The sequence below is a fragment of the Cheilinus undulatus genome, linkage group 19 (genome assembly GCF_018320785.1).
Source record: "Cheilinus undulatus linkage group 19, ASM1832078v1, whole genome shotgun sequence".
NCBI lineage: Eukaryota > Metazoa > Chordata > Actinopteri > Labriformes > Labridae > Cheilinus > Cheilinus undulatus.
In genome coordinates this window covers 15430471-15454275 of record NC_054883.1, presented here as the reverse complement: position 1 = coordinate 15454275, position 23805 = coordinate 15430471, and the positions used below count along the sequence as shown (strand labels likewise).

General features: G+C 40.5%; 1 protein-coding gene across 2 annotated transcripts; it reads left to right on the top strand.

The window, feature by feature from the left end:
• The first annotated feature begins 627 nt into the window (after window positions 1-627).
• On the top strand, window positions 628-22472 carry oplah (5-oxoprolinase, ATP-hydrolysing). Of its 2 annotated transcripts, none has more exons than XM_041813880.1 (28): window positions 628-690; window positions 2483-2672; window positions 2967-3158; window positions 4404-4518; window positions 5571-5694; window positions 6223-6418; window positions 9264-9429; window positions 9724-9862; window positions 11796-11863; window positions 12371-12546; window positions 12658-12783; window positions 12878-12990; window positions 14302-14472; window positions 15931-16068; window positions 16254-16392; window positions 16557-16669; window positions 17045-17196; window positions 17303-17463; window positions 17557-17658; window positions 17751-17925; window positions 18925-19109; window positions 19196-19342; window positions 19451-19585; window positions 19666-19815; window positions 19940-20097; window positions 20191-20351; window positions 20463-20560; window positions 22195-22472. In XM_041813880.1, exons 2-28 carry the CDS (start codon window positions 2502-2504, stop codon window positions 22345-22347), a joined length of 3924 nt encoding a protein of 1307 aa, XP_041669814.1. In that variant the 5' UTR covers window positions 628-690; window positions 2483-2501; the 3' UTR covers window positions 22348-22472. The 2 variants fall into 2 exon arrangements, with proteins under 2 accessions (XP_041669814.1, XP_041669813.1); XM_041813879.1 differs by lacking the exon at window positions 628-690 and adding an exon at window positions 721-787.
• The last annotated feature ends 1333 nt before the right edge of the window (window positions 22473-23805 follow it).

The following is a 23805-nucleotide window of genomic DNA, read 5'->3' as shown; positions in this document are numbered from 1 at the left end:
ACATGCTTCCAGTATTCATAATCCTTCTCCAGGTTGTTATTAGCAGACTTCACTCTGGCTTAAATGTGTCTCTTCTGCAGACGTTGAGTTTTTCTTGGTCTGCAACCTCGCAGTCCATACCCATACAGGGCTCTAGTGATGGTCTTCTTTGAGACAGGAACTGTCTTCTTTGAGACAGTTCCTGACTTGGCTAAGTCCTTCACTAGTGTCTTGGCAGTTGTTGTGGGGTCTTTAGACATCTCTCACTAGTTTTCTTTCCGGGGTCTTCAAAATCTTTTTCCTCCTACCTCTGCCAGGCTGATACCCCCTTGTCCTGTCTGCTGCCCTGCTATTACTGCACACGTGTCGGCTGCGACGTTGACACCTGGTGGTAAAAAGGGGCCACTACAAATTAAAATGACGTGATATAATAAAACCGTTACATGTGGAACCACATTTAAAAGACCATGAGTTAAACATGCATTAAAAACATTAGGAGACATTTTTCACTCATATTTACAGGCCTACATCAGCTTCTGTGACGGGTCTTCCCTCAGACAGGGGGCGGGCCTTCAACCCCCGAAGCAGCAGCACATTGAAATAGCTCCGACTTCTTGGTGACTACTTCGAAGTGGTTCCTATCGTAACTGGAGAAGGTGGAGTAAGGAGGTCCTGTCAATTATCGGATTATTGCTTGATTAAAAATCACAGGTGGGTTAAAATAACGCTGTCCGTACTGTAGCGTTGTTCACGTCGAAGGCTCTTTGTGAATGGATCGGTGCATGCACGCAGCTTACGTTATGAACGGGTTAGCGAGATCATGACCCCTTTTTTTTTTTACTTTGTAACGCTCTTATTAATTGCATAAAGTAACTTTAGCTGTACTGTCTCTGCTTATTGTTTCTGGGATAGCCTAAATTCGTGTGAGTATGTTCCTGTAAAATCTTGTATGAGTTTTTGGGTCTTATCGTTCTTTATGGTGGCTGACCGATTCATTGACATTCCTGCAGGGTTTCCCTGCTGTTTGCATGCTTTTCTGTGAAGCAATACTCCTAATACAAATTAGTTGAGTTTGTAACAGCGTGCCTAGGTAAACTTAAAGCTCTGAAGTTTTTTAAAAAGATGCAAAATCGTGTAAATGAGCAGAAATGAGCTGAAAGAGTGTATCAATTAGATTGTATAAGCAGAGTTAGAGTTAAGTCAGCTGCTTATTATTGCTGGGATGTGCTTGGTAGATTATTTCTTTGCTGTAGCAGTGCTTCTTGATAATAAATCTAATATAATAGGAAAGCCTTTTTATTTCTCATTCAATGGTGCCACATTGTACAGAACATACATTTGTGGGATGAGCAGCAGAGCAGAGTGGGTTGCACCCATGAACAATTTGCCAAACAGCGTATTCTTCCATTGACTCTTGTTTGGTGGATTTGATAATTGACACAAGACATACCGGCAATTTAACAATTTATTAATTTAAAAACCAAGAGCCTCAGCAGTGTGATGAAGAAACGTACACGACCACAACAGCCTGGCTCCTCCTCCTCATGCTGGTCACCAGCCTGGTCACACACTGCTGTTGGATGGCATCCCATCCTTCGACCAGCATTTGTTGTGTTGGTCACTCTGGCACAGACAACACGCCCAAGCTGATCCAACAACATTCCCCCACATGTTCGGGTTCCAGTGCATGTGTTGCTGACACCAGTGTAAATGGGCCTGACAGTGAAGGGCAGTAATGGCAGGCCTCCTGGCAGCTCTAAGAGACCAGAGATTGTTCAGGACTGTTTGGGCAGAGAGCCGCCGACCATATTGTCTTGCAAACCTTGACTGTAACTCAGTGGAAGATAGACTACAGTTCCTAAGTGCTGACAGGGTGAGGAAACAATCTTCTTGGGGTGTTGTCCTCTACGGATGCCCCTTTCTCAGCCTGTCTCTGACATCCCTCATTATATGGAACTTGGCCTTCAGTTTGGAGATGGTACCAGGGTTCACTCCTAATAATGCTGCAGCTTGTCTGTGCAGAACACCAACTTAAAATTACCCTATCCAGATCAGTTGTTGCAGGGCCCATGTTCACAGGGGGGTATCAGAAGCTCCAAACAAAAGTCAAAAGCAACAGCAGAATAAGCTGTATGGCACTGGCAGGGAAGATTTGGCTCATTTTTCATGGGTACACCCCACAGCCTCAGCTCTGCCTCTCATCCCACAAATGCATGCTCTTTACAAATGTGGCACAATTTAAAAATGAATAAACGGGCTTTACGGTATAAGAAACAAAAAAAAGAAGTGCAAGTGTAATGCGCATCCAAATCTGCAGGAAAAGAAGACAAGGGCATGAGGGAAGCTATGTCTTCTACAAGCTGGTTAGAAATATGGATAGAGAGGAAGGATAGAGAGTATAGACTGAGTGAGCTGTTCTCTTATAAGTTTAGTGCTAAAAAGAGGAAACCATAAACCTATCCCTCTCACCTTATCTGACTCTATTTATTCACACTCTTAAAAGCTGCACCTCTTTCTACACCATGGCTGAGACGACAGGGAAATTTGACTTTGCCATCGACCGGGGTGGCACCTTCACTGATGTGTTCGCCCGGCTGCCTGACGGCCGAGAGAGAGTCCTGAAACTGCTATCCCGGGACCCCCAGAACTACAAAGATGCTCCCACTGAGGGGATCCGCAGAGTCCTGGAGGAGGTAATATGCTATTGATAGCAAAGAATTGCAGATGGCACATGGAAGTTTCTGTCAAAATCTGTGTGTGAAGGAGGCCGTTTCACAGGAAAGTTGCAAGCACTGAAGATATGTTCCCACAGAAATTATAACTTACCTTTTCCTTTTGCAATCAGTTGGTTGGTAGATGACAATCAGGTCATTTATTTAAGCTGTATGTACTGAAAAGATGTAGAATTAAAAAGATATAAAGATAAAGTAGAAAATGCAATTTTTAGAAAAGTATGTTTATAATGCATGTTTTGTATTTATTGACAGGAAACAGGGCTGGTCTTCCCTCGCGATCAGCCTGTTGACACCTCTCTGATTGGCTGGATCAGAATGGGCACGACCGTGGCGACCAACGCGCTGCTGGAGAGGGAGGGAGAGAGGACTGCGCTCCTGGTCACAAAGGGCTTCAAGGACTTGTTACACATTGGCACACAAGCCAGGCCAAAGCTCTTTGACTTGGTAATAAGTAATTTCGTATACATTATGAAATGTCAAGGAAAAAAAGAAGCATGGAAAATCTTATATAACACTGAAGTAACTTTTTGGTTATATGTAGGTGGTTTTCAAGAGTAGCTTAGGTCCCTGCAACTCAGGGTTTAGACATAATCTTGTGTTACAAAAACAGGGGGGCGGGTTTTGGAGTTTGTCCCCATCAGATGTACAATTTAGAGCTTAAGTTGTCACTTATCTACTCAATAAAGCCAATACACAATCACAGGCCAAGATTTTAGAGGCCAGGCAAGAAGAAAAGGCTGCACTAAATAAAGCTATAGATTCTTCTTATCTACATGGAAACTCGACAAGTAAAAGGCATCTCACAAAATGAAAATTCACCTAGATAAGAGTAAGTTAAAATTCTAGCGATTGTTTTGTGACAGCCCTGCTCTGGCTGAAGCAAGCTGTATGTGTAAAGGGTAAAGAATCTGGGTGAAAGAGCAATTCTGTCTGACCATAGCAGTATTGTCTTCTGAACAGTCAGCCTGAGAGGGCTAAGAACAAATCTCCTTGTTCAGTAAGTAGGTTGGATCCCTTTGCGCTTAATTTTGCCGGAATGCAACTTGAATTCAGTGTCCACTGTTATTTATAGGTGTCATTGATTAATGATACTTCTCATGCTTGTTTTGTGTTGCCTTAAAGGTCATATACTATGTAAAATGTATGTTTCAGGCTTTTCTAACAAAAATATGTGCGCCTGGCCTGTCCACAATCCCCCAAAGAATCAGAAAAATCCACACCCCTCTCTTTCTCCACTTTTCAGAAAATGTGTACTGAAACAAGCCTCTTTCAGATTTTCCCCTCATGATGTCATGTGGGTTAGGGTCCCAAAAGAGTTCCACGCTCCTCTCCTGATCCCAGTTGCCAGTTGAGAGGAGGATCAGGAGAGCCACATCCATTAAGCCACATCCATTTCCTGAGAGGGGCGGAGTCAGGGGTGGAGTCAGACAGCTCATTAACATTTAAAGTCACAGAAACAGCTCGTTCTGAGCAGGGCTGAAACATAGAGGCCTTAGACATGCAAAAATCCAATACTGGAGTCTTTTTTTTCAGCAACAAACCTCACAGGCATGTTTTGGGGACTTCTGAGACCAATATAAACTTGTCTTAAATGGGTAAAATATGTCACCTTTGAATTTATCAGTAAATAACCTGTGTGTACTGTTGGTCACATGCTTCTCTTCTCCTGTTTTGAATTGACACTTAAAGGAGGTGGCGGTTCCTGAAGTGCTCTATGAAGAGGTGATAGAGGTGGACGAGCGAGTTGTGCTCAGGCAAGATGGCTGCCAGCTACACAGGAAAGACACAAAACGTATCGTTACAGGTGTGAAACTCAAAGTATATGTTGGAACCTTAAATGAGCCACAGAGTTCTATTTTAATTTTATTTATTAGCAGGGTTGGAAAGTAACTATTATATTAGCTCAAATTACCATAATTTTTTTTTGTGTACTTGTACTTTTTTAGTACATTTTGAAATCAGTACTTTTACTTCTACTCAAATAAATTTAACCAGAGTAACTGTACTTTTACTTGAGTACTATACTCTTGTGCTTTTTCCACCTCTGTTGACTACACAGAGGCACATAGTGAGGGTTGACATTCTTATTGTTTGTTGATATGAGATACATTTGCGCCATGAGTGAAGTTATCCACTCAGTTAAGGCTTGGTTATGCTTTCCGAATGGACAGCTGCCAGACACAAACTGGCGAGGAATCGTGACTCTGAAACTTTCTCCTCGCCCCACAATGATTTCACCCAAAAGCTAGGGGGCAGTGTCTTAAAAAATCACATCTGTAGTTTGTTTTAATGGAAGTTATAGAGGGATAATTATTGTTTACATTAAGAGAGCCACGAAGAGGAGCTGCTTTGTTTGCTCTAAAACAACAATAGGAGAGGAGATGGTCCATAGGACCACTCAAACAGGAGAGGTGGGACGAGGGGCAGTGCAATATACTTGTGCAGTTGATGCAAGAGATTGATGAGGAAATACAACATTCTTCTTCTTTTCCTATATATATTTCAAGTCAGGAATTTTTAATAATATGGCTGCCCCTGTGATCATCAGAAAGAATCATACAGATGTTTATTAGGGCTGGGCAATTAATCAAAATTTAGATTAAATCACAATATGGCCTGCTGCAATTTTCAAATAACAGAAGGTGCAATGTTTATTTAACCTGAAATTTATGTCAAAATACCAGTTTAAAACTTTTTGCAGCAGCAGCAGGGATGTTATGCATTACATAATCATGCAATCATTCAAGTGCTGTTTTTTAGAATAATCACTAAAAATGCATAGTAACATAGATAATTATTTTCAGGGAAACATTTAAGTGTAATAATCCTGCTAATCTCTGTGTGGGTGTCACTCAGGCAGTACAGGAGATTCTCTGGAGGTGTGGAGGGAGCTGGATCTGCAGAAAGTGGAAAAAGACCTCACAGGAGTTCTGTCTCGGGGGATCACCAGCCTGGCTGTGCTCCTGCTTCACTCATACACGTCAGTTGTACAGCTTGTCTTCTTAGTGTTGCACTCAGAGGCGTATTTGCTCATGATTGTAATCTGATCTTTTGTCCTCCTTTTCTTTCACTGAACCTGGAACAAATTGTACAAACTGACTCTTCACTTGTAGATTTTTTAAATTTCTGCTACAGCAAGGTCTTATAGGCTCTTATGTAATTTTTCTCTGCATGACTCTGTGGGAGTGGGAGTATGTACCCTGAACATGTCAGAGCTGTCTGGTGTCATATTGCCTGTTTCTATTGTACAGTATACAGAGTGCCTGTGGTTTATTGGGAGGAAGCTCATGGCTGCGCTCCTATTCGTCCATTCAAATCCAATCACAGTTGCTGTTCAAATCAACTGACTAATTTAGAATATATAAAGTAACAAACCACTTGAACTCAAGGTTGTGGTTACAATAAGGCAGACATGATGATGTAGAGCAGAGGCAAAATTGCATAACAGCTTCATGTTTGATTTTCTAGATCCGTCTCATTCCTTTCTCTCCTCTCACTCCTTTTGCAGATGGTCGGATCATGAGAAAGCTGTTGGCGCCCTGGCACGCCGCTTGGGCTTCACACAGGTGTCCCTGTCCAGCGAGGTCATGCCCATGGTGCGGGCAGTGCCTCGGGGATATACCGTCTGTGCAGACGCCTACCTCACACCCAAAATTCATCAGTATTTAAAAGGTTTTACTTCAGGGTTCAAGAATGGCCTAAAGGTAATCACTAATTAGAGATGTACCAGTTGTGGAGACTTGGGCCTGTTACCAATACCAGTGTTTTTTTTTTGTTTGTTTTTTTTTATCATATCAAATTTTGGCAAACATTTTCTTTCCCATTTCTCTTGTATTTGACCGTGAAAACAGAGTAGAGTTGGTCCAATAGGTGGCTTCTTCTGACCAGTAAAAAATCTCTTTTTTGATTCAGCAGTTCGGTTTACTAGATGTTAGCATTAAATTGACCAGAGCGCTGGGCGGGACTGTTTCTTAATCCTGCTCCCCTGCCCACTCCCACTAGATTTCTGTCCATAACTGCCCACACCCGCAACAGGTCTATCCGCATCACGCAGAGATTCTGACAATCCATGTAAGATATTCAGAATAACAGACAGTATTTGATGAAAGACGATGTGGATATGTTCACTTAAGCACCGCTCTGATTGTTTTCTCTCTGAAGGAAGGAACCCCAAGAAATGAACCACAGCGTTGTCATGCGTAACGGCTCCACACATGGATAAAAAAAGCAGCCAGGAGTCTCAGACTGATTTAACTCCTGGTTATGGCTTAGTACTAGCAATGGCAAAGTAATATTTATAGATCTTAATTTACACATCATTTATCTTGATTTATTTTAATGTCATACAGAGATGTATTTGTTTCCTGATCTCTGGAAAGTTTGTGCACCATAAAACTGCAGCGCATTTCCATCAGCTCTCACAGACAGCAGGCTAATCTTTATTATATTAATAGTGTGCTGCTACTGTCCTCACCATTAGATGTTCAGTGCAATAAGGCCAATTTGCATGGAAGGAGTGTTTAATGCATAATGGCTTAGTGTCTCTGCGAGCCGGTACATATGTGTAAAGCTGCTATGCCGTTTGATATACTTACAAAGTTTTAGTGCACACACTTTTTTTGTGGCGCCTTAAAGCATCCCATAGCCCACCTGCAATGTGATGCTGGCTACACAAAGACAGAAGTGCTGAACCCTTAGAGGTCCACTGGCAATTTCTTTTGACAAAAAAAACACTCAGAAAATGTATACTATTATCATGTTTGGTATAATCTTTATCGGCACTACCTCAGCTTTATAAAATGAAAACTATATATTTTTTAAGTATTTTAAGTTAGATATAGGGCCTCCAAAAACTCAACACCCCACAAAATTTATTTTTTGAAATTGTTATATAAAACATAAATTGTCATTTTTAGAAAGAAATTAAAATATGCTGAAATTATGAAAAAATTCCAGTGCCAGTCCTGTTCAGCATGGTCCACTGTTCCCTGTGTGTAGCATTAATTGGTATATCAAATTAAAATGATCATATTTCCTGTTTTACTTGGCCTATTGACAGCAAGCAAAAACTAAAAGAAAGCGTAAAGATCACACGAAGTGATTATGATGCAAAATGTGGCTTTGTTTTCATGCTGTCAATGTAACAAAAAAGGCGCATGATGAAATCACACCGGCATGATCATGGACCCCTTAGGATTATCAAGAGCTTATAATAATAATACTTAATAATCAGTTACTTTACCTTACAGATCAAAGATACTCTTGTGTTTTTGCAATTTATTTCCAATATTAACTGTTCTTGTTTTTCCACATAGGCAAACTGTAGTTACGCTAGCATATGAGGGCAGCAGCTAGATACTACAAAGTGTAGTGTTTCCTGCTTCCACAGTGATGGGAAATAGGGACAACACTGAGCCTCTGAGTGCCTGATTTTCTCAAAACTCAGAGTTCAGTGGAAAAGTCAAAAGTAATCACACCTTGTAATATGTAATGTTGCATTTTTTAGCATCCTCTTTGGCTAGTTTGATTTACTTTTCCATCAGTAGCAAGTTTTTTTCCACAGTTAAGCAAATGTAGCGTTCAGTCTATTGGAAGTTCCTTATTTTCTTTCAAAAGAAAAAGCAGATTTTTATCCAGATTGGAATTAAAGTACCCTTAGCTTAAAGGCCGATTCAGACTACACAACTGTCTTGGCTGACAGCCTGGCCACGCTACAAAAGTCACCACTGTCTCCGCGACTGAGTGTGAATTCACAGGTTGACGGGGTGGTGGGTCAAAGAGTGTCAGTTACTCTACAACAGAAGAGCTCTGTGTGATTGTAACAGTCTTTTGCTTGTAACAAGGAAAATAAGAAACAGTCATGGATTGGATTTTGGATAATAGGTATGGATGTATCAAGAGGAGGACAATGTTGACTAGCTCTCTTTCAGATAGAACTTAATGTATGCATGTGATAATGTAAATAAAATTAAATAAAATTTACACATTAGTTCTCTGAAGGGAGAAAAAGAGATTCTTGTAAATGATGATGCAAAGATAAGGAGCAAAGGCTCTCCTGTTGGGAGACGTTAGACTAACGTCGTTGACGTCAGGTCAGGGTGTCAACCTAGACTGGCTGAATTTGTGTAGTCTGAGTCGGCCTTTAGTCAGTGTAACAAAGTTAAAGTGTAACAGTTGCTTGGGAACATCTCCTAGCTAAGTTATTACTCTTAATTGGATGACTTACATGAAAAAGGCAACTAAACTTGAACTCCTGAAAAGTGTAAATACCATCACATTCACTAGAGGTCATTGGGCATTAGTGAGTCAGTTTGTACATGTGCTCCTGCATTCTTAATGTAGTATACAGAGTAAACACTGTATTAAACAGAGTAAACACTTGAAACCTGTCATGGTCAGTCTTGTGGCAGCGCAGCACAAATATGAATAAAAGATGCAAAAGATACACATGTCTGCATTTTACTGATCAAGAAATTTTAATAAGAAATCATTTGACAGTCCCTCTCCATCAACTCCTTTATCTCTATTTATATCCCCCTCTGCCCTTAGGATGTGGACGTCCTCTTCATGCAGTCAGATGGCGGTCTGACTCCCATGGAGCAGTTCTGCGGCTCCCGGGCCATCCTATCAGGCCCAGCAGGAGGTGTGGTGGGATATGCTATCACATCCTTCAGCCAGATGGAGGAAAAACCTGTAATTGGTTTCGACATGGGTGGTGAGTTAGCTAAAGGCTGAGTAGTAGGTCCACTGTTACTATCTTGAACAATTACTGACTCCTGGAGGAAGGAACATCCTGCTATTGTTTTCTAGCTTTCAGGTATCAGGATTTACCAAACATCCTGAAATCAGACTAAAACTTGTTTTACTTCTATGGGAGGTTCCTTTGTTTGGACAGTCTGTAACACTTATTGAGCATTGTATTAAGTGCATTCACAGATCAACTAAGAGGCAACACATCTCATTTCAGGGCAAACACTCACTTTGACACTTGTCTTTTTTCTCTCTCCAGGAACATCCACTGATGTGAGTCGGTATGCAGGTCAGTATGAGCATGTGTTTGAGGCTACCACAGCTGGAGTCACCCTGCAGGCACCTCAGCTGGACATCAACACCGTGGCAGCAGGGGGAGGATCACGACTCTTCTTCAGGTCGGTCTGTCAATGCTAGCGTTTAATGCCTTTCTATGTGTGTAACATGTTTTTAACATTAATGTCTCTTAAAGGTTATATGATGGACCATGAAGTCTTTGTAGCTTCAGAAAGCTGCAAAAAGCTACATAATGTGACTCGAGTAATGTCAGTTTAATCAGTAACAGTATGTCTGAGGAGAAAAGAAGTCTGTAACACAAAATTCTAGAGGTAGGATGTTAGATATAACACTGCTAGTTAATGTTATGGGCAAGCGGCAACCTCACGTCCTGAAAAATGAAGCCAGTGCGGAAGTGCAAGAAAAATTGCAATACCGCAAGTGTCCACTTGAGGCTAGGTGCAGGAACACTGGAAGTCCTGTACACAACACATGTTAAACAGTCGTTTTTTTACACTAGAAATAAACTGGTTTACAGCCTGGTTCATAAAACCAACACATCTCATTAGCTAATGTCTTCATGTGCTCTCACTGTACGGGTGGTGAATTTTTTTGTACCACAGTCATTTTGATTACATTTAGGAAAAACCTCACTTCACACTGATTGGCGCGTCTCATTTGATTGACAGATAGCTCGACAGGCAGAAGCTACGTTTCTGTAAACCAGAATGCTAGCTAGCTAGCTGAAGAGAAGTCGAGCTCAGTGGGCGGGCCGTTGGGTTGATCCAAAGTTCGGTTGAGACAGTGATTTCAATATGGAGGCCGCTGCAGATTGGCTTCAAAAGCAGTTTGAGTCCGCCTATTGTAATCAAATGGCTGATGTCACACAGGCTTTGCCTGATTCTTTCTACAGTTTATGGTTTTGGCTAGGGCTAAGGCCATGCTTGCCATCCCCTGCGGAAAACCTCAATCAGTGATCAGAATCTTTGCATTATGGGTAATGTAGGCACCAAATTTAGACAAGGAGAGAACGACCTGATGAATTTTAGAATGATGCATTTCGTAGGATTTTAAGATCGTCTAAACAGAAATCTCTTTGGGGAAAATGGGAATCAAGGAATGTCTGTAAGCTAAAAACATTAAATTCTCTGTTTATTTGGGAAGTGGAATTTATCCACTGTTTTATTATAAATGAATGAATCAATCTTTATTTGTATCGCACTTTGCATACAAAACAATGTAGCACAAAGTGCTTTACACACAAACAAAAACGTAAAAGAAAAATACATGAGTACACCCCACCCCATCCCTCTGAAACCATGCCATAAATAGTGGATTCCTTTAGAACAGTGGTTCTCAACTGGTTGAGTCACGGGACCCACTATCAACTCCTCAAGTTTTGGGGAATTTTTTGATCAATCAGATGCATTTATTAAATAATAGAAGAGCTTGTGCATACAACGAGTGGAACAAATAAAATGAAATAAAAACAAAACATGCATGTTTTATAGAGTCTTATAGACAATTTGGAACAATTTTTCCAAGGCACACATGCATGACCCACTGAAAAGGGCTTTATGAACCACTTTTGGGTCTGGACCCACCAATTGAGAACCACTGCTTTAGAACAGGAACTTACTTATTGAGGAATTGCTAGCTTAACATTCAGAACAAGGAAACACTGGAGTTTGGGTTAAAATGTGAAAACAAAGTGACCGTAAATAGATTAAAATAAAATAAAAACAGAATAAGAAGATACTAAAATAAGAATTAAAACACTAAAAGACAGCTCAATAAAATTTTATAAGAGAAGCATAAAACACAGAAAGAGAACTTGGTAAATTATGATAAGATGATGTTATTTGTATTTTCTTGTTTGGTTTGTATGTACTGTATATTTTAACCTCTGTACTTGAATGTGATGTAATGTTTCTGAATGCTGTTTTTATGGCTGAGGCTGGAGACATTTCGTTTTTGCGACTATAACTTACATTTGTATTCATCACTTTCCCATTTAATTTGTAAATCTTCTTTATTGTCTTTCCTCCCCCACAGATCTGGCATGTTTGTGGTGGGACCAGAGTCTGCAGGTGCACATCCAGGGCCAGCCTGTTACAGGAAAGGTGACACACTTTTTGCTGTCTTCTCCCCCGTTCCTTCCTTTTCCTGTAAAACCCATTCTCCAAATGTGCAACCGATCTTCTCAGTCCTCAGCCTGAGAGACTGCACACTATAAATGTCTATGTGGACTTTTTATTGCTTCATTTTTATTTAATCATTCACATCCATCCAACTAATACAGGTGATAATCTGCAGACAGAGCCGGAATTGCTTTGTCATATGTTGTGTTCCTCTTCTCTTTTTGTCTTGACTGATAATCTGGTTAAGCTGCATGAGGGGAAACTGGAAATGTTCCAAATGTTGGATGAATTAACTTGTTTCATTGTTCTCAGCTGGAGCTAACTTGTTTCCTAAGTAAAGAAACTGTACCTACAATGATGATTTATCCCCTGTGGTACACAACTCTGACTGAATTACATCCAGTAACATATTTTTACATTCACCAAGTAAGGTGTCTAACACAAAACCATCAAAAAGTAATTTAGATGTCTTCCTTTGTGTTTTCACAGGTGGTCCTCTGACTGTCACAGATGCCAATTTAGCCCTGGGTCGCCTTCTCCCCTCCTTCTTCCCAAAGATCTTTGGGCCCGGCGAGAATGAGCCGCTGTCGTTGGATGAAACGATGAAGCATTTCCATCTTCTGACCCAAGAGATCAACCTCTTCCTGTCTTCTAACCAGTCACAGGCACTCGCATTTAATGGAATAGACAGCAGGAATTAAGACTGTCTTGATTATCCTGTTATTGGTTTTAACATTGAGATAAATAATATTTTCATGGATATATTTCACTTGTAGATTAGCACAAATGGTGCCAATCACTCGCATAACCAAACATCAGAGATGAGCGTGGAGGAGGTTGCTATGGGATTCGTTCGTGTTGCAAATGAGGCTATGTGCCGGCCAATCAGAGCTCTGACACAGGTATTCATTTTAGGTTTGAAAGCTGCGGCTTCAGCTCAGTGATAGAGTAACTTAATGGATGTCAGACATTTTTTTTCTTCTAACACTCTTGTAGGCAAAGGGCCATGACACATCCCAGCATGTGCTGGCATGTTTCGGGGGTGCAGGAGGCCAACACGCGTGCGCTATCGCCCGAGCCCTGGGCATGAAGACAGTCTTCATACATAAGTAAGGCCTTTTCATGATGACAGAGAAAGAGTCTGATTTATGGGATTCATATGGCAATAATATAGGGGTGGGAATTGCAAGGTAACGCAACATAAAATGGTATGGCCTATTATAATATTAATATCACAGTAGAGCAATTCTGTGTCATTCAAGCCAGTCACATATCCCATTCCAATGTCAGATTAACGGATGAAGACAAAATGCCCTTTAAAAGGTAAAAGCAGGGTTAGCACTACTGACTTGTGCAGTTGCTCTGCAAAATTTTCCAAATTCAAGGTAAAAATGGGCCAAAAAGCAATGCTTGCGCAGTTGAATGCTATATTTAAAGCATTTTATTTTTCACCCAAAATGTCCCTGTGCTTGGCACTGTTTAGTAATGTAAGCTTCAGCTACCAGCTCTTCCTCAGTGTATCTGATCAGCTGTTTGGGTCAGCATGCTTCCTCAGAGATAACAACAACAAATTAAATTAAAACTAGTTATTTCAGATCATTTTTCCACTTCAACAGCTAACACAATCTTTTCATTAACATATGCTGACTGTATCCTGTCAAGTCATCAGCCATTGGAAAAATGAAGCGGCATCCATAAACCTTCTTGGATGACAAATCAGCTCCTCAGGTTGGTCCGTCCAATTTATCTTCAGAAAGCTCAAGAAGCTCCCTAAAACACTAATGTTCAGTAAGGCAGGGATCTCTGAATGGGGTGTGATGCAGGATGCAGGCGTCTGTGAGCTGCTATCTTCGATCAGAAATGTCCTGAAGAAGTCCCACTCGTGCTCATGGGCTCATAGTCTGCACTCCTAAACCAGAAGGTCCCCTCTCTTCAGTCCCATGAGTCTCCATCTGTATATGCTGTTCCTCTGTACTTGGGTCATCCCCCCTGTGTCCACAGTAAACAGAGTGTTATCACCACTTGAGTCAAAATTTTGTTTAGTTTTTACTTAGTTTGTTGTTGTTTCCTCTGATGAAGCCCGCAGACCCTAACAGCTGGGCAGATACGCTGAGGTGGAAGAGCATGGTAGCTGACTCTTGCATTGCAGAATAGTGCCTATCATAGCCTACATTTGGGCCAACTTTGGTTTTTTTTGTTTTGTTTTGTTTTGTTTTTTTTTTAACCTAAAACTAAATAACACAGAGCAACTACCCATCTACACCCCTGTATAACTTAAAAAATAGAGAAATATCCCTTTAAGCTCCATATTTAACTTCATATTACAGTGTCACTCAATTCAGGACAAAGTCTTGCTGTTTTATTTATGTTTTTCCAGTGGCTGTAACATTAGTGAGTTTCTCTGTATGTTTGTGTTTCAGATACAGTGGTGTGTTGTCAGCCTATGGTCTGGCTCTGGCTGACGTGGTGGAGGAGGTGCAGGAGCCGTGTTCACTGCAGTACGAGCAGAACTCTTTCAGAGAGCTGGATCAGAGAGTGGAGCAGCTCTTAAAACGCTGCCACAACACACTCTGTGCACGTGGGTTCACCAGGTCAGCACCCACAAACACCACAAGTTATTGTTATGCTTCTGTGGGTGTACTAAATTTATATTTTCACCCTTGTGTTTTCTTTGGGTTAGAAATTACCCAACCCAATCTAAATGATCCTGACAAATTTGTTCTGCATTTATAAACTTAGTTGTACATATCAAATGTTGTTTATAAAGATAAGTGGTGATAAAAAATATAGAAACAAAAGTTTTTTGTTTTACATTACATTATTTACCACTACATTTAAAAAAGCCTGTCTAATTCCTTTCAAATATACATTTAAAGCTAATTTTGGCACATTAATGCTACTTTTTTGACTGTACAAGTATCTCTACTTCACATAAATAATGTCCTGTATGAAAGGAGAAAACCAGGCACTCAAAACATGAACAAATGTAACAAAAAAACAAACAAGCAAACTTAGAAAGCCTTTGTTATAATGGTCAAATCATTTTAAAAGCAAACATGTTTTTACCAATTCGGTCTTCATCAGGGCTTAACAAAAGGAATATTTAAAATACTGTATAAGTGAATCTAAAATGCCATAATATGAAATAGAAAGTCAAAATTCTGAATTGAAAAGGTCAAAATATGAAATGTAAAGTCAAAATGATAAGTTATGTCATAATTGTAAGATGCAAAATTAATAATATGGAATGAAAGCACAAAATAATTTCTTTTCCCTCATTCCCTGACTTTTTACCTCATTGTTTTTAACTCTTTCATTTTTTAAATTTTTATGACTTAACAAGGATGTTTTAAATCATCATGGTTAAGTTACATTTTGATACTGGTGGAAATCTGTAGACGCCATATCTATGGACCAGTTATAATAAAAAATGTGATTTGATCCTGCAGGCCGGGGTTAACTGGATTTGGCCCCGGGCCTTGAGTTTGATGAAAGAAAGTGGGTCAATTTTGACCCTTAGGACAATGGGAGTAAAAATTTAGACAACACAGGGTTAAACCTGTTCAGAGCGAAATTATAATATTAAGATTTTACTTTTTTTAAAGTTTCAGTTTGATTAGTTTTTACTGCTGGTTAGTTGAGTTTTTTTATTTTGCTCAAGACCTTCAATTACTAAATTGATACTAAGTCGATTTGACTCTCTCCAGGCTTACATGTCAGTCTGCTGCTGTCAAAGACTAAAACTAAGTAGGTTTTGTCTGTAATTTTGTTTTATCTTAGTTGGTTTTGTAAGCACAGAATTAAGTTGTAGTTGGTATACTTTTTTCAGGAAAGTTTAGTTTTTATCTACTTTCAGTTAACTAAAACAATTTTAACATGTGAGTTTTAGTTATTTAGTAGTTTAAGTAACTATGATAACACTGGTTCAGAACAACATTTTTTTATTTTTAAGTTAGTTTTAGTTAACTGTTATAACCCTGGTTCAGAGCAACATTTTTCACATAAACTGAGACAGAAATTGAGTTGTTTGTGTCTCTTGTTCTCTGCAGTGCTCAGATCACCTCTGAGGTTTTCCTCCACCTGCGTTATGAGGGCACGGACTGTGCTCTCATGGTCACAGCTGCTGGTTACCCCAGGAACACCCAGTCCTGTCAAGCTGGAGACTTCCGCAGTGCCTTCACTAAGCGGTTAGCTCTTCTCTTTCTTCACTTCTGACCTCTGCACTGTAGAAGAACTGTAATAGCAAGCTAATGGGTCATTTTTGCAGAGGAGATACACTTAGCATACTTTGATGCTAAAGTTTGTTGAAACTTTCATGGTTTTGAGTGTTTCTCTGACCTCTTTATTTTTTACCCATGCTCTGTTCTTTCAGTTATCTGAAGGAGTTTGGCTTCACTATCCCAGACAGACCCATCGTTATTGATGACATTAGAGTGAGGGGTTGTGGGAAATCTGGCATCAAATCTGTGTATAAAACAAAGGAAGGACATGGACAGGCCAAACCAGTCACGGTACATTTGTTAACACTCCTATAAAATGAGGGAATATTGGATATATCTGGTTCATGCCCACATAATTCTATCCCTGATCTTTAAAAACGATTTTATTCTAATAGCCGACAAAGTACATAAAGTTCAACTTTTCATCTCCATGTTCACCATGTTTTTCCCTCTAGATGACCAAGTGTTACTTTGAGGAAGGATACCTTGACACCAGCGTGTATCTTTGGGAGGAGTTGCCCTGTGGTCACAGCATCCAGGGACCGGCCATCATCATTGATAAAAACAGGCAGGCATTCCCCCTTTTCTGAAACTGCCATCTTACAATAATGAAGCTTTCTTAGATCAATGTCCAATGCTTAAGAAATCATTACCAAGGCTAAATCTGGCATATTTTATAGCTCTTAAAGGGGTCATTTTTAGAGGAGACCTTTACCAGTTTCATTCTTTCATTCACATTTATTTAACCAGGAAAAACCACACTGAAGTAAATAATTTAATCTACAAGAGTTTCTGGCCAACACAGGCAGCAATATATTTAATAAACCATCATAAAACCGAGCAGTTACAAACACAGATCAAACTAAGCCTGGATCACAAAGCAGAAAGTCATCTGTCAAAGCATTTACAACCTGATGCATCCATCTCTTTTTTATTCCATCAGTACAATCTTGGTAGAGCCGTGCTGTGAGGCACGCCTGACAGAAGGGGGCGATGTTTGCATGACTGTGGGCTCTGACCCTCACTGTGTCCTAGGCACTGAGCTCAACACAGTGCAGTTGTCCATCTTCTCGCACCGCTTCATGAGCATCGCAGGTAACCAATAGAGGAGAGGGGATGTAAACGGAGAGGGCAGAGTGAACGTATGATTACTGTTTCTTGTTAGTTTGCTCAGTTTTTCCCCTCCTGTTCTTCTCTACAGAGCAAATGGGTCGAGTTCTCCAAAGAACTTCAATCTCAACCAACATTAAGGAACGCCTCGACTTTTCCTGTGCTGTGTTTGGACCAGATGGAGGTTTGGTGTCCAACGCTCCACACATCCCTGTACACCTAGGGGCCATGCAGGAGACCGTTCAATTCCAGGTGATGGATGTTGCCTGTAAGCATTTCTGAGTTTAGATGTAATAAAATTGTAAAATATGACCAAGAAGAATGTTTTTATCCTCCTTTTTGCAGATCAGATCGTTGGGGAACAATCTGAAAGAAGGAGATGTGATCCTGAGTAATCATCCGTGTGCTGGGGGCAGCCACCTCCCAGACCTCACAGTCATCACACCTGTCCGTTTCTGTTTGATTTCTTTTAAGTTTAAGCTTTTTATTCACTGTCTAGCTTAATGAATGCCCCATGTTTTTCTGTCTCTCCCCAACAGGTGTTTAAGAAAGGAGTAAATGGTCCAGTGTTCTTTGTAGCCAGCAGGGGTCACCATGCAGACATAGGAGGCATCACTCCAGGCTCCATGCCGCCACACTCCACCTCCCTGCAGCAGGAGGGCGCCGTCTTCACTTCCTTCAAACTGGTCACTGGTGGCATCTTTCAGGAAAAAGGTATGGAAGGAGGAAGAGGAAGAATGTGAGGTTTGATAAAAAGGGAGAAGAGATACCAAACCACAGCTTTTCACCAAGTCAATTGGAATGTTTTTTTTAGTTTGTCCCACTTTTTTGGGATAAGAAGGATCTGATATGTTCATAACAGCAGCCTGTCTTTGAACAGGAAGTAGTTTTACCAAAAATCATGTCTGTAAATCTCCTGAAGGTCCTGTTTCTGCAGAAAATACAGCACCCGATAGGTTTTAGAGTATGTGTTTGACTGTGCATCTGCCAGTTGTGGGGGTCTTTAGTCATTTAGAAATGCTGTCAGTCCGTTTGAGTCATTTTGATGAAGGACCACAAGCAGTTGTCAAAGCCAAGCACAGACAAGATTTACACTTAAAGGTCTGAATTTCTTGAAAAAATAAAATAACAATTTGTATGGAATTTGGGAAGGAAAAATTCCAAGAATTTACAAAAAATTTGGGGGAATATTCTTAAACATTTTAGAATTTCTAAAAGAAATTCTTCAAATATTTGGAAAATATTTCAGTCAGACTTGATTATGCAATTGTATAGAAATCTTCACCAAAAAATACATGAAAATTCCAGAAAATTTCCAAGCAAGTTCCCACTATTTTTTAATCAAATTTCCCAGAATGTACAAATACATTCCACAAAATTCCATGAAAACAACCAAAAATTGAAATTAGATTCCACAAAATTACAAGACAAATTTCCAAATTCCCATGAAAATGTTAAAAATAGAAAATGAAAAATTTTCATGAGCTGTTAGCTGTAATCATAGAGATTAAAACCAAAAGCAAGTCTTGAAATATTTAACTTTATTAGAGATTAATCTAAACACTATGGAAATTTAACTCTCTGAAGCAAATCATGGGAAAAAATGAATTTTTACATGATATTCTAATTTTTTTAGATGCCATACTGGATTTTTATTCCTCTTTTTTCCTCACTGTTTTTCTCTTTTGCCTGTTCCCTCTTTCTGCTTATCAGCTGTAACTGAAGCTTTGATGGCTCCAGCCCAGTACCCAGACTGCTCTGGGACTCGTAATCTCCATGACAACCTGTCAGACCTGCGGGCTCAGGTGGCGGCCAATCAGAGAGGCAGCCAGCTGGTGGGGGAGTTGATCGACAGCTATGGGTTAGCTGTCGTCCAGGCGTACATGGGATACATTCAGGTACCTGTGGCTACACATAACAATGTATATTTAAAAAAAAAAAAAAAAAAAAAAAAAAAAATAAAATATCTATGTCTACATTTTAGAGTAATGCAGAGCTGGCAGTTAGGGACATGCTTAGAGACTTTGCTCGTCACAGACAGCAACAAACCGGCTCCTTGGAGGTGGAGTCTGAGGATTTCATGGATGATGGAACGCCAATCAGACTGCGGGTTCAGATTAATGAGGAGAAGGTGAGCAGGAGAAAGATATAAACTCTACAATCCTACACAATTTGCAAGAAGTCAGCTGGCTTTATAAAATAAATGCACCATTAAAGCCTAAATCCTCCCCCACCACAGGGCAGTGCGGTGTTTGACTTCACAGGAACAGGCACCGAGGTGTGGGGGAACTGCAATGCTCCGCGCGCCATCACCCTCTCTGCTCTTATCTACTGCCTGCGCTGCATGGTCGGACAGGACATCCCCCTCAACCAGGTAATTTTAGGACATTAGGGTCTGATTACACTTTTTTTTTGTCAGGCATGCTCAATCAAAGCTTTCTTTTTCATATCCAGGGCTGTCTTGCTCCAATCAAAGTCATCATCCCCCCTGGTTCGATCCTTCAGCCTTCCCAGAATGCAGCTGTGGTTGGAGGAAACGTACTTACATCCCAGAGGGTGGTTGATGTTATTTTTAAGGCATTTGAAGTCTGTGCAGCTTCCCAGGTGAGGAAAATAAAAGGATTTCTTTTTACTCCTTAGGTAATTCAATCAAATAATGTTAATTATAATAAAAAAAATAAGACTGTTTACATTTGATGCTCTTTATTATTATTCCTTTTTCTCTCAGGGCTGCATGAACAACATCTCATTTGGCAGTGAAAAAGTAGGCTATTATGAGACAGTTGCTGGGGGAGCAGGGGCAGGACCAGGCTGGAATGGGCGGAGTGGAGTTCACAGTCACATGACCAATACTCGCATCACAGACCCTGAAATTCTTGAGAAGAGGTCAGACATGATTTCATGTATTCAAACTTTTTTTGTGTAATTTTTCTGTAATTTTATCGATGTTTATGTCCCTGCTATCCCTCTGCTGTTCAGATATCCGGTTATTTTAGAGCATTTCTCTCTGCGGACCGCATCAGGAGGGGCAGGAAAACACCATGGAGGAGAAGGTGTGATCCGGAAACTTCTGTTCAGGAGCAAAGTGGTTCTGTCTGTACTGACAGAAAGGCGCTCCACTCGCCCATATGGATTAAAGGGTGAACTGTTCTGCTATTAATCTTCAGCAAACATTACCATGTTTCTATTGCTACACCAAACAATGAAAAAAAAACTAGGACTAAATTTAGTATATTTCTTTCGCCTAACAGGGGGTGAGGACGGAGCAGCAGGAATAAATCTGCTGCACAGAGCAGATGGGCGAGTACTCAACCTGGGAGCCAAAACCAGCGTCAGCCTTCAACCAGGGGTAAGACTACTCAAGGGAGGAAAATATGTAACTATTCACTATAATGCTGTGTGAGTATACAAACAAAGGATCCAAAATTTATGCAAAACTTTCCAGGTGAGCTGCATATGGGAATGAAAACAGTTGAGTTTGATACAATTTTACTCCATTCTTCCTTGCAAAACTGTTCAAGCTCTGTCAGGTTGTGCAGGGACCCAGCATGAACAGCACTTATCAAGTCCAGCCACTAATTCTCTATTGGATTGAGGTCTGGACTTTGACTCAGCCACTCCAGAACATTCACCTTGTTGTCTTTAAACCATTTCTGTTAGCTTTCTCAGTATGCTTCTGGTCATTGTCTTAGTGGAAAATAAATCTTCTCCCAAGCCGTAGTTCTCTGTGAGACTGAATAAGATTGTCCTCCATGATTTTCCTATATTTTGCTGCATTTATTTTATCCCTCTACCTTTACAAGCCTCCTGGGGCTGGCTGCCAAGAAGCATCCCCCCTGCATGATGCTGCCACTGCCATGCTTCACAGTGGGGATGGTGTGTTTGTGGTGATGTCAGTGTTTGGCATCTTGTGTGATGGCCTAAAAGCTCCATTTTGGTCTCATCAGACCAAAGAACTTTCTTCCATTGACCATGGAGTCTCCCACATGCCTTTTGATGAACTCTAGTCCAGATTGAATCTGAGTTTTCTTCAACAGTGGCTTTTTCTTTACCACTCTTCCATAAAGCTTTGACTGGTGAAGAACCCAGCCAACAGTTGCTGTCTCTAGAGTCTCTCCCATCTCAGCTGCTGAAGCTTGGAACTCCTTCAGAGTAGTCAGAGGAGTCTTGGTGGCCTCTCTCACTAGTCTCCTTGTTGCACGCTCACTCAGTTTGTGAGGACGGTCTGATCTAGGCAGATCTACACATGTTCCTTCGTTTCTCAATTATGGATTTAACTGAACTCTGGGGGATGTTCAGAACGTTGTATCCATTCTCTGACTCGTACTTTTAAATAAGCTTTTCTTTGAGTGTCTTGGAGTGTTCTTTTGCCTTCATGGTGTAATGGTAGCCAGGAATACTGATTAACCAGTGACTGGACCTCCCAGACACAGGTATCTTCATACTACAATCCCTGAGACACATCCACTGCACTCAAGTGATCCCCATTTCACTAACTGTGAGACTACTAGCACCAACTGGCTGGACCGCTGTTTAATTAGGTCATTCACTTTAATGGAGGTGAATATTTATGCATCACATGTTTGACATTACTTTTTTATTTGATTGATATTACTTTGTTAAAATCTGTTTTCACTTTGGTATTAAAGAATTAAGAAATGGGTTCACCTTTTCAATGACCAAGGCAACAATAAATACAGAAATAATTGCTTTGACAATAATTTGGGTTAAAAAGAAAATACCCCCCCATGTCTTTTGGCCCCAGAAAGTTCTTGCTTTTCCCCCCTTATATGGGACTCTGGATATAAAACCATAACTTTCTGCATCTCTTCTGTATATATTAAATTAACACTGGTTAATTGTGTTTAATTTGATAAATGCAGGTGTGAAATGCATGTATTCTATCATTACAATGACTGCTCTACTGTACTTTTATCAGGTGATTAATTTTCAGCTGAACTGTCTCTGTGTCTCCCCCTACAGGACATGTTCTGCCTCTACACCCCTGGAGGAGGTGGATACGGGAAAGAGGATGTCACAAACAGAAGACCCCAGACCAAGCGAAGGCGCTTGAACGAGACTTTCCCTGAGAGAGGCAGCATCTTTGAATACAGGATGGCACAAGAGGGAGTGTGAAAGGAAATTATAGTTAGAGAAGCACACAAGTATGAGAGAGGTGAAGGAGGGAGGTTGGGAGATTACAGGAATGCAAACAGAAGAGATTTAAAGGTGAAAGAGAGATGGAGGTACTTTGACAAGTATGGAAACACTCAAACATTTAAACTTTTTAATGAGATAAAGTAGATCCTTGTCTTAGAAAGGAGAAGCATTAAAGGCCTTGATGTGTTTAGCAACAGAAATCAGATGTACTATCATCATTTAAATATTTTTCAGTGACTGTATACTTAGAGGTGATCAGTTACATTAATGTGAAGAACCAATAGAATGTGTTGCTCAGTGAAATGTTACACTCCACATGGTTGCTGGAATAGTTCTCTTTCAACTTAAAGCTCCTGTGAGGTTTTAGTGGCTATAAAACAGTCTGAAAATCATATTGATGCCTTTATTTGACCTACGAGAGCAAAAAAGTCAATTAGAAGCCTGGCTCCTCCTCCTCATGCTGGTCACCAGCCTGGTCACACACTGTTGTGGTATGGCATCCAATTCTTCAACCAGCATTGGTCACTAGTCAGCCAGTGTGGTTGTGTTGGTCACTCAGGCACCAAGCTGATCCAACAAGTGTTCAATGGGGTTGAGGTCAGGACTGCTGGCAGGACATTCCATCCTCTCCACTCTCAAATTTTGGAGGTAGTCTCTGATAAACCCCACTCTGAGGGGGCCAGCTACGTTATCTTGGAGGATAGAGTTTGGTCCAGGACTGTAGAGATACGGGATTGCCACTGGTTGCAGAATCCCATCTTGGCATCTCTCTGCACTGAGATTGACAATCATTGTCAGCACCTGGGGGTACCTGAAGCTCAAAACAAGTAAATAGCAATGGCAGGATAAGCTGTTCGGCATTTGTTGAGATTTGGCAAACTTTTCATGGACAAATCTCTACAAATGCCAAACAGCAGGATAAGCTATTTGGCATTTGTAGAGGTTTGGCAAACTTCTCATGGACACACCCCAAATACTCAGCTCTGCTCCTCATCCCACAAATGCATGTTCCTTACAAATGTGGCTCCATTTAAAACTGTGTCACTCAATCCTGCTCCACCAAAAAGCCAAATTGTTAAAAAAAAAATACCTTTGCAAAAGCCACAATCTAAGTGGTGAAAAGTGGCAAAAAAGGGTCATAAAAGGCAATAAAAACAAGTTAAAGGTGGCAAAAATGGGGGGGGGGCAAATATTTGTAAGAAGTGACAAAAAATGAGTTACTGGTGATAAAAATTGTCTAAAAGTGGCAAGAGCTTACTGAAAAGTGACAAAAATTGGCAAAATGTAGCAAAAAGGTGGGAAAAATGGGAAAAAAGTGACATTTAATGGCCAAAGGCAGATTAAATGGGCAAAGAATGGGGAAAATTGCAAATAGCAAAAAGGAGGATAAAAGTGGAAAAATGGGCTAAAAGCAGCAAAAATAGTTTGAAGTGG